The 16,096-nt window shown below is 36.8% G+C and overlaps 3 protein-coding genes across 5 annotated transcripts; all 3 read left to right on the forward strand.

Moving 5' to 3' along the window:
• The first annotated feature begins 722 nt into the window (after positions 1-722).
• Positions 723-5,291, forward strand: armh1 (armadillo like helical domain containing 1). Of its 2 annotated transcripts, none has more exons than XM_084388686.1 (11): positions 723-1,057; positions 1,166-1,234; positions 1,509-1,675; positions 1,931-2,127; positions 3,052-3,136; positions 3,221-3,337; positions 3,688-3,760; positions 3,879-4,008; positions 4,244-4,321; positions 4,940-5,021; positions 5,154-5,291. In XM_084388686.1, exons 1-11 carry the CDS (start codon positions 852-854, stop codon positions 5,180-5,182), a joined length of 1,233 nt encoding a protein of 410 aa, XP_084244812.1. In that variant the 5' UTR covers positions 723-851; the 3' UTR covers positions 5,183-5,291. The 2 variants fall into 2 exon arrangements, with proteins under 2 accessions (XP_084244812.1, XP_084244813.1); XM_084388687.1 differs by having other exon boundaries at positions 3,694-3,760; positions 5,154-5,281.
• Positions 5,292-5,612: 321 nt separating this feature from the next.
• mutyh (mutY DNA glycosylase) lies at positions 5,613-10,740 on the forward strand. Of its 2 annotated transcripts, none has more exons than XM_084390475.1 (16): positions 5,613-5,671; positions 5,783-5,938; positions 6,042-6,169; positions 6,554-6,593; positions 6,682-6,755; positions 6,835-6,876; positions 6,969-7,040; positions 7,155-7,268; positions 7,428-7,525; positions 7,624-7,768; positions 8,642-8,732; positions 8,825-9,007; positions 9,109-9,254; positions 9,417-9,566; positions 10,254-10,295; positions 10,394-10,740. In XM_084390475.1, exons 2-16 carry the CDS (start codon positions 5,830-5,832, stop codon positions 10,523-10,525), a joined length of 1,566 nt encoding a protein of 521 aa, XP_084246601.1. In that variant the 5' UTR covers positions 5,613-5,671; positions 5,783-5,829; the 3' UTR covers positions 10,526-10,740. The 2 variants fall into 2 exon arrangements, with proteins under 2 accessions (XP_084246601.1, XP_084246602.1); XM_084390476.1 differs by having other exon boundaries at positions 6,128-6,169.
• Positions 10,741-11,104: 364 nt separating this feature from the next.
• Positions 11,105-15,362, forward strand: elovl8b (ELOVL fatty acid elongase 8b). Its single transcript, XM_084390477.1, has 8 exons — positions 11,105-11,281; positions 11,731-11,796; positions 12,005-12,192; positions 12,353-12,433; positions 12,522-12,578; positions 12,684-12,798; positions 14,172-14,299; positions 14,530-15,362. Exons 2-8 carry the CDS (start codon positions 11,739-11,741, stop codon positions 14,695-14,697), a joined length of 795 nt encoding a protein of 264 aa, XP_084246603.1. The 5' UTR covers positions 11,105-11,281; positions 11,731-11,738; the 3' UTR covers positions 14,698-15,362.
• The last annotated feature ends 734 nt before the right edge of the window (positions 15,363-16,096 follow it).

The following is a 16,096-nucleotide window of genomic DNA, read 5'->3' on the forward strand; positions in this document are numbered from 1 at the left end:
AAAATAAAACTAAAACTATATTTAAACTTTTCTCCATTATCTTTTTTTTCTTATTCTCGTTTCCCCTCTGATTCATCTCAAAGAGAACTAATTCACTCCACTTCAAGTAAAAGAGAACTAAGAAATAAAGTAAATAATCAATTCATTGATTCTGTTATAAACATGAATTCACACCTCTGACCTCGAATGTTCCCAAACGGACACCGTAAACTTCAGCAACCATGGAAACCGCAAACATCTGCGGAAGTGAAGGTGAGTTTGGTTTTATCATAGATAGCTGTTACCTGCTAAACAAAACATAAAACTGTTAAGATTTGTATACTAAAGTAAACGTTAACGAATTTAATTTTCTTTTTTGAGTGTGCGTTACAGCAAATGGGAAACAACCGTAATCCGACGAAAGCTGTTTTATTACCGTAAACAAAACATATATACTGAAAAATTAATTACGTTCGCGTCTTTCTATTTGTAATGGAGAAACTGACAATGTGCGGTAACTGAGTTTTTTTTTTTTTTTTTTTTGGTGGTGTAATTCTTCGTTTAATGTCCGTTTTATGTTCAGACATTAAATGAGCTTATCTTAATCGACATTTTAGGGAGACTGGGGTTAGTTTTCACAAACACTAGGCCTATCCCATAATACTTATTTCGGGGGTAAGTTAGCCTTCAAGTTGTCGCATTTTTTTATGTGTTGTGATTTTATTAATCTTAATCTATTAAATATAGGCTATCTAAAATTTATGATCCAAATCTATTAATTATAATTTCCAAAAGTACAGCTCAAATATGTTTGTATGTTACATTAGCTCATGTTTTTCATCGTTCTCCACAGTCTGTGAAATGCTTGAGTCATGTCTAGCAGTAAAGAGCAGACATCCATCAGTCAGGTGATGTGTTTCCTCCATGAGTGGGACCAGGGCAGTAAGACGGTGCGTAGTCGAATGCTGAGGGACTTTCTGGCCAAGAACACAGGAAAGACATGCCCTGAACTGGAGCTTGAGTTTGCTCAAGTTGCCAGCCTGTTCCTTGCTCGGCTCACTGCCTGGATTAGACTAACGTATCCACGCATATGGTCATGCTTAGCTTAACCCATCTGTGCTCCTGAATCTCAGACTAAAACTTTCAGTCATGCCATTTATGCATCCTTAATTTTTTTTTGATCCAGCTACATGTTTGGATCCTGTCTAGACCTTCAGCTGAGAGCATTGGGTGTTTTCCTCTCTGCCAATAGCAGGTAAAAGACTAATATAATTTAAGTACTAGAGGATAAATATGCAAAGTAAAAAAGAATCTAAAATCCTACAATAAACTGTATATTACATCACTGTAACTTACACAATAAAAAGCTCAGCTTTAGCAGTAAAACTTCAAAACAAGACAAAAATAATGCAGAATGTAATGCAAATTGACAACTTTTCAGTAAATAAAAGCAAATACACACGCACCAGAAAACAGAAACACTTTCTTTCCTAACATGGTATCCTTTTGTTTCATGTAATGATGATCAGTCATCAGTACATGATGGAGTTTCTGGAGGTGGGTGGAGTGCTGACCCTGCTTGAGATTCTCGGGCAAGACAAACTCAAAGAAGAGGATAAGACTGAGGCTCTTCACCTGCTCCAGATCATCGCCAACTCGGGCCAAAAATATAAAGAGCTTATCTGTGAAAGCTACGGTACTCACACTGCACAAACGGCCAAACAGCCAAACAGTTCTACTGTAGCTCATTTTTCATTCCTGACATTTTAAGGAATGAGAGTTTGCAGCATTTCCATAAAATATTGTGAGTTTGAAACCTTGCATGATCCAATCTGGATATGTTTTGAAGGTTGGGGATTTTGACAGGCAAGTTCTGACAACTTTACACACACACAGGCTTATTTTCTCTTAGCTATTTCAGCTCTCGCATCTGTTCTTCTCTGATTGACAGGTGTGAAGGCTGTGGCTGAATGTTTGGCCAAGTCTAAGACGGAGGGGACTCAGGGGACCGCCGCCGCCCTGCTAGAGTCTTTGGCCCATGGAAACCCCAAATACCAGAATCAGGTGTACAAGGGCCTGATCGCCCTGCTGGCCTGCACCTTACCAAGAACACAGCAGCTTGTTTTACAGATTCTACGTATAGTTCAGGTACAGCAGTGTCGCAGGATGACAATCAACACCTGAGGAATTGTTTTAATTGTAAAAAAAAAAAAAACAGTACTATTGTATATTATGTATTTATAGTAGTGGCCAAAAGTGATGTCCAGAGGGGCTATTTGTTTTTAATGACCCTAGAAGTTTGATTAAACCATTAAAATATGAGGGAAATATTTTATATTTTTTAGAATATTTGAGAAATGAGGGAAGAACATAACACTAAACATGGTTAAGGTATTTAATATCTGACAAAATTATATATAAAAAAAAAAAAAAAAGGCAAGCTATAGCTTTTATTTTACAATGCTAAAAAAAATGCATAGAAAAACAAAAAGCTCACGGGAAAAATCATACAGGTACATTGACTACAACATAATACTAATCTTAATAATATACTCTCTTGTTTTTGCATGTCCATAATTGACCACCTGGACAATTTTATTTTTATGTTTCGTTGCGTTATCACAAATAAAACAATTGACTCCAAACATGAAGCAATATGCTTATAAAATCTTTAACACTTTTTTAAATAATATTGGAACCAAAGGTTAAGATGTCAATTTTCCTAGGCCATACATCACTTTTTGCCACTACTGTGTTTGTGTAACATTATCTTTTTTATTAAACATCAATATTTAAATTAACATTAATATGTGAAAAGTATACATTGTATGTGCTATAACTGATCACTATTTTATATCACTTATTAGCTTTTTTACAGCTCACTTTAATCATCAATTTAAAAGTACAAATATTTGAAATAGTCTTACTAATAGTATGATGAGCTCATGAAAACTGCATTTATGATAAATAAGTATATACTGTAAGAACTAGAAAAATAAAATTGTTTTAAAATAGTTTTAGATCATATATATGGGATGTCATGCATATCATTTTTGTTTTGTTTTTGTGCAGCCCATTATAAAAGAAGCCCATCATAGCATAGTGGAACCCTTACTGAATCGGCTGAGGTCCCTCCATTTAGAAGTACAATATGAAGGCAAGTGCGCATTTCAAATTTGGCATTGTTGTCTACCCTTCTGTGAAGCTCACTGTTTCATTTTCGCTTTTATTTGACTTCCAGCCATAGAACTGATAACAGAGCTCATGCAATCAGAGGTTAGACCAGCTCTGCTCAGGGGTCTGGTGGCTTTTCTCAAACCAGCTAAAGAGACAAACCCCAAACACAAGATTCTGGATGGTATGGTCTGTTGCTCATTTTCTCCTAATTAAAGCAAGGCATAAAAGTTGTGTAACTGCCAGGGTATTTGTTTTTTGCAACTGAAACTTGTTGTTCTCCAATAACAATACTGCTTTGAATTATGACCACATTGCAGCGTGGAGACATCATGAATTTAACCTCTCAGTTGTTACCTTTTGGGCTTTGTAAATTTATTTGGAGCAGACCCAGATGAGATGAGAAACAAACATGGATTGTGTCTTGAATTAACATCTTTCACAGTTGTTGATTTGTCTGTCATGAGAGTCATAAATCTGAGAGTCCAGTGTTGTATTTGAGATTCAGCTGAAACAGTTTGAGTGTTTTGTTAGATACAGAGGTGGCCAAAACGACTGATTGGCTCCCTGTGCTCCTCCTGCAAGCAGCTTCTGCAAAAACCATCAGGTGAAATCAGTGACTTCAAACAAATGGACACATTAAAGACATACAGCATGCAAAATATTATATAAGACGTGCTGATCTGTGTGTTTATTACGTATGGTATATTGACACAATGTTACAGGATTCTGGCACAGAGAAGTGAGGAGATATCTAAAGAACTCCTCTCTCTCAGAGTGATCCATCACTTACTGTATGCAATGGGTAACCAGGAACATGCAGATGCCCAGAGACAAGCCAGCCTGGCTTTAGAGGTACAATTAAAACATCCACCCTCTCTCCCTCTCTCACTGTCACTCACTCACTGTCACTCACTCACTCTCAGTCACTCGCTCACTCTCTGTCACTCACTCACTCACTCACTCACTCACTCACTCACTCACTCACTCACTCACTCACTCACTCACTCACATATGTTCATTCTGCATCTGGCATAAGTAAATGCAGTATTGGGCAAGAAAACGATATTAATGTGTAATGTCTGTTTAGCATTTTGTCCGCATGTACCCAGTGGTGGAAGAGCATGTACGCAGAGCAATGGGCAGCACACTGTTTGAGTCTTTTATGGTGAGGTCATTTCCTGCTTTACTGTTTCACACACACATGCACACACACACACACACATTGGGTTTTCTTTTTTTATGGGGACATTCCATTGACATAAGTAAGGGATAATCCACAGCTAGCTGTGCATCAAACAAGTGTAATGCACAACGTGGAGGCAAAGAACCGCCCGACGTGAAGCTAGCCATGGATTATCCCGCTTATACCAAGGTCATTTGCCAACATTGACAACTTAAAGCTGTTATTGATGTTTTCAGCGCAATATACACAATTGTGCGTGAACTTCAATAAAAGCAGTGCATTCATATAAAATGGTGATTAAACTGGCTTGGAACTATCTGTGCATTACATGGTTTTATTTCACACCTTCCAGTCAATCAGAATCAAGTATTTAGACAGACCACGGTATAATGATTTTTATACTGTACAAACTGTACATTATATCCCCTAACCCTACCCCTAATCAACCCTCACTTTAAGCTTTCTATAATTTTACATCCTCAAAAACGTAATTTACTATGATTTATAAGCTGTTTTCCTCATGGAGAAATTGAAATATAAATATGCCGTTTTCACTTAAAAAACAGTCAGTATGTGTTTTTTTCTTCATATTGTTTACAGCACAATGCTGATGAACTGCATTTAAGCATGGATGATATTCAAGCTGACATTTTACGATCAAATAAATTAAACATTTCATGTGGTGAGTTGATAAATCTCAAGATCGAGAGAGAAAAATAAAAAAAATTCATTATTTGAATTGATGCTTAATTTTGACCATTGAAAATGATTGTGTATCACAATGTCCTTTCATTTTCCCCTTATTTTTCTGCAGTGCTTGAGGAACAGATGTCAGATTCTTGAACACTGCTTAAAACAAGCTTCAAAATAAGAACAAAATTATTTGTGGTATTTTGTTGTTGATGATGGTGTTTTTATACATAAAATAATAAAAGTGGTCACAAAGATAGTGAACAGTCTTCTGTATTTCTTTGGTTCACTTCAATATGGGTTCATTACAAAACTTTTTAAATTATATATATATATTTAAAAAAAAGAAGATTTCAATGGTTATGTGATATAAGCATAATAAAGTATGCAAATTATAGTAGGCTATTTAAATTAATAAGATACTATATGCATGTTATAAGTCAAGGTTGAAATGCAACACTCATTTTTATACAGTGTATGTAACAGGCCTGAAAAGGTTGAAGATTCATTATTCAGTCAGACTCAGAACAGGCTTTTGACGACGCCAACATTTTTTAAATATGCAGTGACGAGGCGTTCCAGTGTCAGCTATTGGTTCAAACACGCCCCGCCCTTCAGGAAGTGAAACAGAAGGCGGGAACGGTACTGCTGCATGTTATGAAAGATTGCGTCCCTTACTGTATCTCTTAAGCCATTGCTTACTGTCAGTTTTAACACACTGATGTTTTTCCCCGACTGATGTACTTGTTTCAGTTTGTGCTTGATCTTAATCTGAAGCAGTGAAAGATTCGTTCAGCGCTATGAGCAGGTTAAGATCAGCAGTGCTGAAGGGGAAGACAGCAGCTCCAGAAAATACAGAGGTGGTCAAAGCCAGCAATAAGAAGAAATCAAAGCATGCCATTAAAGAAGGTGAGTGGTTTTCTTTGTGCTACTGAGAGACACGACTTCAAGGCAACTCCATGTTTGCCTTTGAAATGTTTGAGTTTTTTCTTGATTTTTTTATTCCCATCAGAGGAACCATCTGAAACTGAGCCTTCATCATACCACTTTTTCCATGATCCATCTGAAATATCTCTTTTCCGCTCTCACCTTCTGCAGTGGTATGATCAAAATAAGAGAGAGCTTCCCTGGAGAACATTGGTAAAGGCATCTAATATTGCACATCATTTTTGACCATATACAGTATATTTAAAGGGCCCATCATGTACAGCTACCTGCACTTTTTAATTATTTAACACTGCAGAAAAAAAAGATTCTAGGTCTAAAAATAAATATATTACATATCTGTGAATTGTCTATAAAAAAACATGTATATTGTTTAGTTAAAGTTGAATTATTAAATTAAACATTTTCAACAAAATGTTGGCTGCATTAGTTGTGTCAGTGCTTCAAAATGAAGGAAATACCATTCCAAACACTATTACAAAATTGTTTAATTGCATTTAAACATTCTAACCTTTTCTTGACCTGTTTATAATTTTAGGCTTTTTCCTAATTGTTGTTCTTATGCTGTAATCCATACAGGCTTTGACAGAACCAGATGTTAATATCAGGACATATGCAGGTATGAAACAAAGGGTTTTAATGTCATGCTGATCATAGCCTAAATCTTTTTTATTATTAAATAATGAATTAGTTTTTTTTCATGCCAGTGTGGGTCTCAGAGATCATGTTACAACAGACTCAAGTTGCCACAGTGATAGACTACTATAACAGATGGATGAAGGTAGACAAGCTCCTCAGGTGTGATTTCTCCTCTCACAGCTGCCACACATTTATGCTGTTTCTACGTCTTTATTTTTTAGAGATGGGCGACTGTGGAAAAACTTGCTGCAGCTACACTGGAGGTGATAGTTAAATCTATAGACGTACACAAAATAAACAGATAGAGACATAGTGAGCATCTGACAGACAGTTGTGCGTTGTTGTCTACCTGTAGGAAGTGAACCAAATGTGGTCTGGTCTTGGATACTACTCTCGAGGACGCAGGCTGCATGAAGGCGCTCAGAAAGTAGGTTTAAACGTAGTAATGCAGAATCTAGATAAGATTTAGATGTTTGCCTTTTTATATTTATGTAATCTGCACATATTATAAAGACATTTTATGCATGATTCTTTAAAATAGGTGGTGTCAGAACTGAACGGACAGATGCCAAAGACCACAGCGGGACTACTGAAACAGTTGCCTGGGGTCGGACGTTACACCGCCGGGGCGATTGGTTCTATAGCACTTGGACAGGTAACTGTTTTTTATTGATGCATCTGATTTGGACCACTTTCAAATGTGGTTCTTTATTTATTTACTTGTGTGATCAACTGAAATCAATTGTCAGGGTATCAAACACTGGATATTTAGCTGTAAATGATGTTTGTTCCAATGGTGTTTGTTGTTCTCCAGGTGACGGGTGCAGTTGATGGAAATGTCATTCGAGTTCTGTGTCGCGTTCGAGCCATAGGAGCGGACAGCAGCAGTCCCACTGTAACAGATGCTTTATGGTACTGAAAGATCCATCAAGTAGATTTACTGTTCATAAAATTTAGGTCTAAGTTGTACAATGTTGGATTTAATATTGATGATTATTTGCCTATTTCAGGAAAATTGCTGATACTCTTGTTGACCGAGATAGACCTGGAGATTTTAATCAGGCTATGATGGAGTTAGGGGCCAGAGTCTGCACCCCAAAATCCCCTCTCTGCAGCCAGTGTCCCATTCAGTCCCACTGTCATGCATTTAGGAAGGTACTGCTGAACAGCTGTCACCAATATACACTCACCGGCCACTTTATTAGGTACACCTAGTAGTAGCAGGTTGGACCCCCTTTTGCCTTTAATTCTTCGTGGCATAGATTCAACAAGGTGCTGGAAACATTCCTCTGAGATTTCAGTCCATATTGACATGATAGCATCACGCAGTTGCTGCAGATTTGTCGGCTGCACATCCATGATGTGAATCTCCCGTTCAACCACATCCCAAAGGTGCTCTATTGGATTGAGATCTGGTGACTGGAGGCCATTTTGAGTATATGTTCAAAAAAACAGTTTAAGATGATTTGAGCTTTGAGACATGATGCGTCTTATCCTGCTGAATGTAGCTACCAGAAGATGGGTACACTGTTCATAAAGGGATGGACTTGGTCAGCAACAATACTTAGGTAGGCTGTGGCATTTAAACAATACTCAGTTGGTACTAAGGGGCCCAAAGAGTGCCAAGAAATATCTCTCATTCCATTACACCACTTAGCACCCTGAACCTTTGATACACGACAGGATGGATTCATGCTTTTATGTTGTTTATGCCAAATTCTGACCCTACCATATGAATTTCACAGCAGAAATCCCATCTGGCACCAACAACCATGCCACGTTCAAAGTCACTTAAATCACCTTTCTTCCCCATTCTGATGCTCAGTTTGAACTTCAGCAGAGCGTCTTGACCATGCCTACATGCATTGAGTTGCTGCCATGTGATTGGCTGATTATATATTGTGTTAATGGGCAGTTGAACAGGTGTACCTAATAAAGTGGCCTTCCTTTTAAAAGTGTACTTTGAGTGCCTTTTAAAACTGTCAAATAACCTATTATATATAACATTTTCTGTCTTTTATGTTGTAGGTGAGCATTAAACAAGAGATTGACTCCAAAAGACTTTTAAGTAAACTTGCCTCAAATCTCAATAACTCTGTTCCTGACATAGAGAATTGTTGTAAGTCTTGTTTAAGAAAAATCTCTCATTATTCATACATCAGCTCATCAAATTAAAAACCCTGTCTAATGTCTGTTCATATTCTCTGACAGTGGCCGGTGACAGCTGTAACTTGTGTCTATCAGAGGACTTGGACCCTCAGCTGGGGGTGCAGAATTATCCAAGAAAGCCTGTTAAAAAGGCTCCACGTGCGGAGCAAACACTAACCTGTATAGTGGAACGTAAGCGTGACGGAGAAGAGATGGAATATCTGCTCGCTCAAAGACCAAGCAAAGGTGAAACAGCAGTTTTGACTGGATGAATTAGTAATTTCTTCCAGAAAATATAATAAAATTGCACAATTTTGTATTTATCGGCATGTGTTTGCCTTTTGCAGGACTCTTGGCAGGGATGTGGGAGCTACCCAGCATGCTCTTGGAAGCTGATGTCTCTGAGAGTAAATATAAAGGCTTGATATGTGACATGATGCAAAAACTGCTGGAAACATCCCTGGACACTCACTCAGTGCAGTTTGTGGGAGAGGTGGGAGTTTTCCCAAATCATATGTTCTTGGGTTTTGAATAGTTTCAAACTGATCAAAATTTAATTAACAAACATATGATTTACATCTTTGGTCATGTTGTGCACTTCTTGTTACAATGCGCGCATTTGATATTCATCAATGTCTTCTGTGTTCTCTGTCAGGTGGTTCATATTTTCTCCCACATCCATCAAACCTACATTGTCTTTTCCGTGCGTGTGTCTGACTGGTCAGATAGAAAGCGAGAGCAGAAGACCTGCTGGCTCAGTAAATCTGCTCTGCATGAGGCGGCTGTATCCACTGGGGTTAAAAAGGTTTGTGTTTTGTGTCATGGATGTCACAGCAAAGCCAAGCTTTCTCTATATGAAATAAAATAAAATATAAATATATTAGCGCTGTCAAATCGATTAATCGTGATTAATCGCATCTAACATAAAAGTTTGTAAGTATATAATATGTACACAAATATTTACAAAACATTTTTTGTTAGATGCGATTAATCGATTTGACAGCACTAATAAATATTATATGAATATTTGTTATATTATATAAATCCTGCCTTGGCAACTAACTGCAATAAAATAAGTTGAAGTACAAAAAAAAAAAAAAAAAAACAGGGATAAAAATAATTTAAAGCGAAATAGAAATATATAAATGACAAAAGTACAGAACAAAATTGCTAAAACTTTAAAATGAAAATACTAACATAACACTGAAACTAACCTGGAGGAGGCCAATTCAATTTAAAAAAAAAATCTGTTTTAGTTTTACTAAGATCTTTATAGGACAATGAAAGACTTTGTTATGAGTTTGTTGGGAATTAGTTATAAAATGATGGTTTATTGTTACATTCACTTGTGTGTTCAATGAGTTTGTTGGATATAGTTATACAATTATGGTTTAGTGTTACATTCACTTGTGTGTTCAAGAAATGTGTATTGATATATGTGGTGTTATTACTTGTAATTTTGTATGTAAATCTTGTGTATTTAATTACACAGATTATGAAGCTCTATGAATCTTCAAGCAAGGCGGACATCAAGGTATGTTTTCCTGAGTTTGCATGTGCTTTATATTTTGCACTGCTTGGTATTGATTTAAAAAATATGTTATTGTCCTGTTCTGACATTTCACACTCTAGGAAAAGAAGAGAAAACCCAGCAATGAGAAACAGTCAAACAAAATAAAAAAGCCAAAGAGTGCTGCTACTAATGGAGGACCCAAACAACTCAGCCTCTCTAAATTCTTTTCTACCTCAAAGTCAACAGCTTAAAGCCAAACCTGCTGACAGAAGCTACTCTGTATGTGGTTATCATGTAAATTTGCTATTGTGTCAAGAGAGTAACATATAATAACACATATTACCTACATCTGTTTTATTTTTAAAGCGATAATTAATTATGAGGTATGTTTTTAAGTAAATAATAAATGTATAATAACCCTGATTTTTTTAGAATCCAGAATAAAAGACAGCTGTTTTTAAATAAATCTGCCCTTATATTTCATGATATATTTATGTACAATATTTCTCACTATCTTGTTTAAATTTAGCTGCATACTTAATAATTATTATTATTTAACAGCCTTTAGCCAAACAGGTAAATTAAATAACATGGTCATGTTCATTTCATTTTCTGCGCCCTGAATGCCCTTCCCTGTCTACCACTGGCTTGTCAAAATAAGAGTCAAGACATACATTTTTAAATGAACGTGCGATTATTTATAATCTAACACGTGTGGAAAAAAGGCTATACATTTTCAGAACGTATAACGTTTTATCCTTTGGTCTATTTGAAAAGAAAATCTGATTTATATGTATGTTTTACTTGGCAACGGTGGGGCTTTTAACTGTGAAATGTGAGCTGTTAAAACTGGGTGCAGTCCAAAGTTTTTCTTTAGTTCTGTGCACTTCAACTGATAACGCACAATTTCCCATGTTACTCAAATAATTTTGTGGAAGTTCAAAGTTGCCATCTGATCTGAACTCTTCCACACAGTGCGATACGTTTGTACGTGTCCTCGACCTCAGGTAAGTTCACCGGTAAATTCATGTTGATTGCAGACTTATCAAAATATGGGTTAATCCATATACTGTACAAACAATTATTGTTGAAAATAAAAACGCACAATGTAGGCTAAAAATAGGATTTTGCACTAATTGCAAGAATGGATAAGCAAAGAACGTTTTAAATAAGTTCACTCAAACCATTGTGTTCAAACAGTCTTGTTCGTCATCAGGGTAGTCATACAAATCTGCATTTTCATTATATCAGATCTTATTAACAACGCATAAATAATATTATGCTAATTCGAGTTATTATAGAAGGGATATTTATGAAATGTATATGTTTCATCTGCATAGCAAAAAGTAGTAGTGGTAATAATAAAAACAACTGGTTTTTACGCGATTCCCCCTCTTCTACTGTCAAATGCTAGTCTTGCAAATTTCATTTTAATAATAGAGCAATCCTATATTAGTGTCCTCTATGGAAACAACGTGGCAGAGAGTGGAATCCATGCACCGCTGGATTCTAGAGAATGGGGGTATGATTTAGTGATTTATAATGTATGTAAGATATAAGTGATTTATTATAATTTAATTTTTACTTATTATAATTAATTTTACTGTGCTATCTAAATGTAGTAGTATGTGTATTATAACAATACAATCAAACATATCATAAAATATAAATAATACATTTTAGAATGCACAGATATGCAAAGCTACTTGTGTTCCGTCATTTTATTTCAGATAAGCGGACGGACCCATGGCTTCTAGTCCATTCTCCTGTACCGATCATCTGTATATTTTTGTGCTATCTTGGTGTTATTTGGATTGGACCCAAACTTATGAAACACAAGGAACCAGTGAACCTAAAAGCAGTGCTTATTGTGTACAACTTTGCCATGGTCGGTTTGTCTGTTTACATGTTCCACGAGGTACATTATACATTACTCTAGTTCAATCCAGTATAGGTGCATTTTTTTAATGGTTATTTCAAATACTTCTGTTAAAATAACTTAGTCATCAAATCTTTAAAAGATCCATCCACTCATGACCTGCTGGTATCACCAGTGTATTTTTCTTTTCTTTCCACAGTTCTTGGTCACATCATGGCTGGCAAACTACAGTTATCTGTGTCAACCTGTGGACTATAGCCGCAGTCCATTGGGAATGAGGGTGATTACGTCTGTTTGACATGTTGCCTAACCAATAATTCCTGTATTGCAAATAGTTGTTTATAGTTGATTACTTGTTATACTTTTAGATGGCCAATGTATGCTGGTGGTTCTTCTTCTCTAAAGTCATTGAGCTTAGTGATACAGTGAGTTTGACTAATTTAACAGATATGATTAGTGCAGATATTTTCACCCAGGGTAGACGTGCGGTTTAAAAAAAAGATGCTTTCTCTGTCAATTTCCACATATAGATCTTTTTCATCCTAAGAAAAAAGAATAGCCAACTCACATTTCTACACATGTATCATCATGCAACTATGATCTTCAACTGGTGGGCAGGAGTGAAATTTGTGGCGGGAGGTCAATGTAAGTCAAAAATATGTGCCTGAACATGCAAAACAAATTGAACTGATAAATTGTTAACGTTATAGTCAGTTACTAAGGTAGAAAAAAAAATCTGTTTTTATCAATATTAGTTAAAGCTACACTGTGTAGGATTTTCTCCCATCTAGCGGTGAAATTGTTTACGACTACCAACTGAATATTACTTTCTAGCCCCTCCCATTCCGAGGGCTTTTTAACTCCTCCGGTGGCCGTATTATTTCAAATCTGCCAGCAGTCGCGAGTAATCTCCCCCTCGCATTCGTGCCACTGAGTGTAAAAACGCGAAAGGCGAAGCTTGAATTTACAGTTATGTCCCTCTTTGGCTAATGTATTTTCAAGATGGAGGCGCAACATGGCTGCCGCCATTCGAGCGACTCGCTCGTATGTATTCTAAATGGCAGATTCTACGATTACGAGCAGGGCCGGAGTGGGGCCACTTTTCAGCCCGGGAGTTTCAGGCCCAAGACCGGCCCACTTTTTCCATGGTGAAATTCCAAATTAGCACTTTTTCCAAATTGGATAAATGAAGCAACAGTTCAGCTCTTACTATTGTGTAGTTTGTATTAATAGGCCAACCATGGTTCAACAAATAATGTAAAGGTTAAATAATAATTCACTTAGACTTTATAAGAAGCAATTCTGACTTTATATCACGCAATTGCGACTTTATTTCACGCAATTCTGACTTTATATCTCGCAATTCTGAGAAATAAAGTCAGAATTGCGAGATAAAAAGTCGCAATTATCTTTTAAAATGTTTTATTCTGTGGCGGAAACAAGCTTCCATACCTCCTGGCCTCTTCCTCCCATCCATCCTCCCTGACGCGTACCGTTACGGTAGGGCCGGCCCAGCTATCGGTAGGCGCCGGCGGTGCAACGTTTTGGAAAAGACGGGCTATGGACCCAACCAACTCTATAGGAGGCAAGGGGAGAATTCCCTCACATGGTACAACCCATGCAGAGGCTGCGCACTGCGGTGTCAGAATGCGGAACGTGTGTAGCCTAATGTAACTAACGTGACAAATGTGAAAAAAAAAAAAAAACCTCGACCGGCCCAAAAGTGAAGCGGCCCACCGGGAATTCTCCCGATTACCCACCCCGGGCCTGATTACGAGAATACTTGATTAGTTGGTAGAAGTAATTACACATTAATGAGCACATATGATTTTGAAAGACCAAAGTGTTTTTTTGCTAAGAATCAACTTAAAAAATGACACAGTGTAGCTTTAATATGCACCTTTTTTTCCCTAGCCTCTTGGATTTTTATATTTTAGACCCATTAAATGTAACAATTTTTTAACAGAATATCTTGTATTTTATAAATTGAACTGTGTGCCTTTTGCCTATTCTTTCAGCATTTTTTATTGGGCTGCTGAACACTTTTGTTCATATTGTGATGTATTCGTACTATGGCCTGGCCGCCCTGGGGCCTCACATGCAGAAATATCTGTGGTGGAAGCGCTACCTCACCTCACTGCAGCTGGTAAATACACATAAACACACACACACATTGCTAATCTGGTCATTTGAAAACACATTTTTAGACTATCAGAGCCTTTTGTTAAATCCTTGTGTTTTTTTTTCTAAAAATAAATTGCTTCAATAGACATGTCCTGTTAGAAGATGGCCAGTTGATACTTTTTCCCATAAGGATCCATAAGAGTAAACATTCATAACACATCAACAGGACTGTTGAACAACCTCTCATTACAGGTCCAGTTTGTCTTGCTGACTCTTCACACTGGATACAACCTCTTCACTGAGTGTGACTTCCCTGATTCCATGAATGCAGTTGTGTTTGCGTACTGCGTCAGCCTCATTATACTTTTCAGCAACTTTTACTACCAGAGCTACATAACAAGAAAGAGCAAGAAGTCTTAATACTTAATACACTTTTTGATAGACTATTTTTTCATTCGCTGTTGAAATTGAAATCAGGCCTCGACTATATTTAGTCATCAGGACTAAAAGGATTTGTTGAAACAACTAACCTCATATCTAATTTGGGTTGTAAGTATAACTTGTCTACTAGTAGAGATGTGACGTCTTGTTCTTTGTTATTTTGCATTTTGGAGAGGTGAAATCTCCTGCTTTGTCATCAACCACAATACAACTTGAATGTAAATAAAGTGTAATATCATTTTAAATAACTCTAGGATGGAACGTTATTAATTGTGCTAAACAGTTTTTACTATCTGTCTTATAAATTGTGCGTTTCTATTAACAATAGTGAAGTGCACTAGATGGCACTACAGGTATGTATGTAACTTGACTGCAGCTGTTCTCACGATACGTACGCCAGGGTTGCCAAGTTTTCCCGTGGGATTGGGCTACGCTCTTTTAGGGGTACTAACAGTTGCCGCGGGGTGATAATTCAATAATTGATGATATTTACAATGGAACTGAATCAACATTTACTGACTTCAGCTGAACAACAGCCGACATTCATAGTTTTCCTGTTATCACTGTAAAGCTGCTTTGAAACAATCTGTACTGTATGCGCTATATAGCCTAGCCTAATTAAAGGTGACTTTACTTGACTTCTCACATATCCCTACACGGGAAAAGGTTTCAAATGTATTGCATAAATTATATTTAACAGAAATCCTTGAAACTAAATATTTAACAATGATAAAACTGATTGATGTTAAGTTTGTGGGCCACTGCGCCTTTGAGGTGTGTTTTATCGCTATGATATAGTGGTTTTCAATTTGCATAACCAGTGACTGTACAATATGTATTTTAGGTAGGAGGAGAATAGCATTTTTTGAGTTTTGATATTTGGGCTAGTCGTTGGGCTACTTTTGGCTAGTTTTGTTATGCAGACCTGACTACATGCCATGCGCGCAAAAAGTGTCAAAGGGTGTTTGAAATGTGAATAAACAGCAGGCCTGACATTAAATAATCCAAATCAGCTGTTTAGCCTGTAGATCGTTCAGTATTGCTTTTGCAACACAAAGACAAAATCATAATAGTAAGTTATTGAACCTACAAAACATAGAGTATAATTTTTTTCTGGAAACTTTTTACTACATTTGAAAGATGAATATTGTACTTTTTACTCCACTACATTTCTGTCAAGGTCCTTGAGTAGAAAGTAGTAACGTCAGTCAGGGGATGATTTTGGTTGGAAATGAAAGTCGGGTTGATGTCAGAACCCGACTGATGTTGGTTTCTGATGTCAACCTGATTTTCATTTTCAACCACAATACAACCTCTGTCCAACGTTGGAGATTAACGTCAATCTGAGGTTGGATTCTGACATCAACCTGATTTTCAT

The sequence above is a fragment of the Rutilus rutilus genome (assembly GCF_951802725.1).
Source record: "Rutilus rutilus genome assembly, chromosome: 19".
NCBI classification, from domain to species: Eukaryota; Metazoa; Chordata; class Actinopteri; order Cypriniformes; family Leuciscidae; genus Rutilus; species Rutilus rutilus.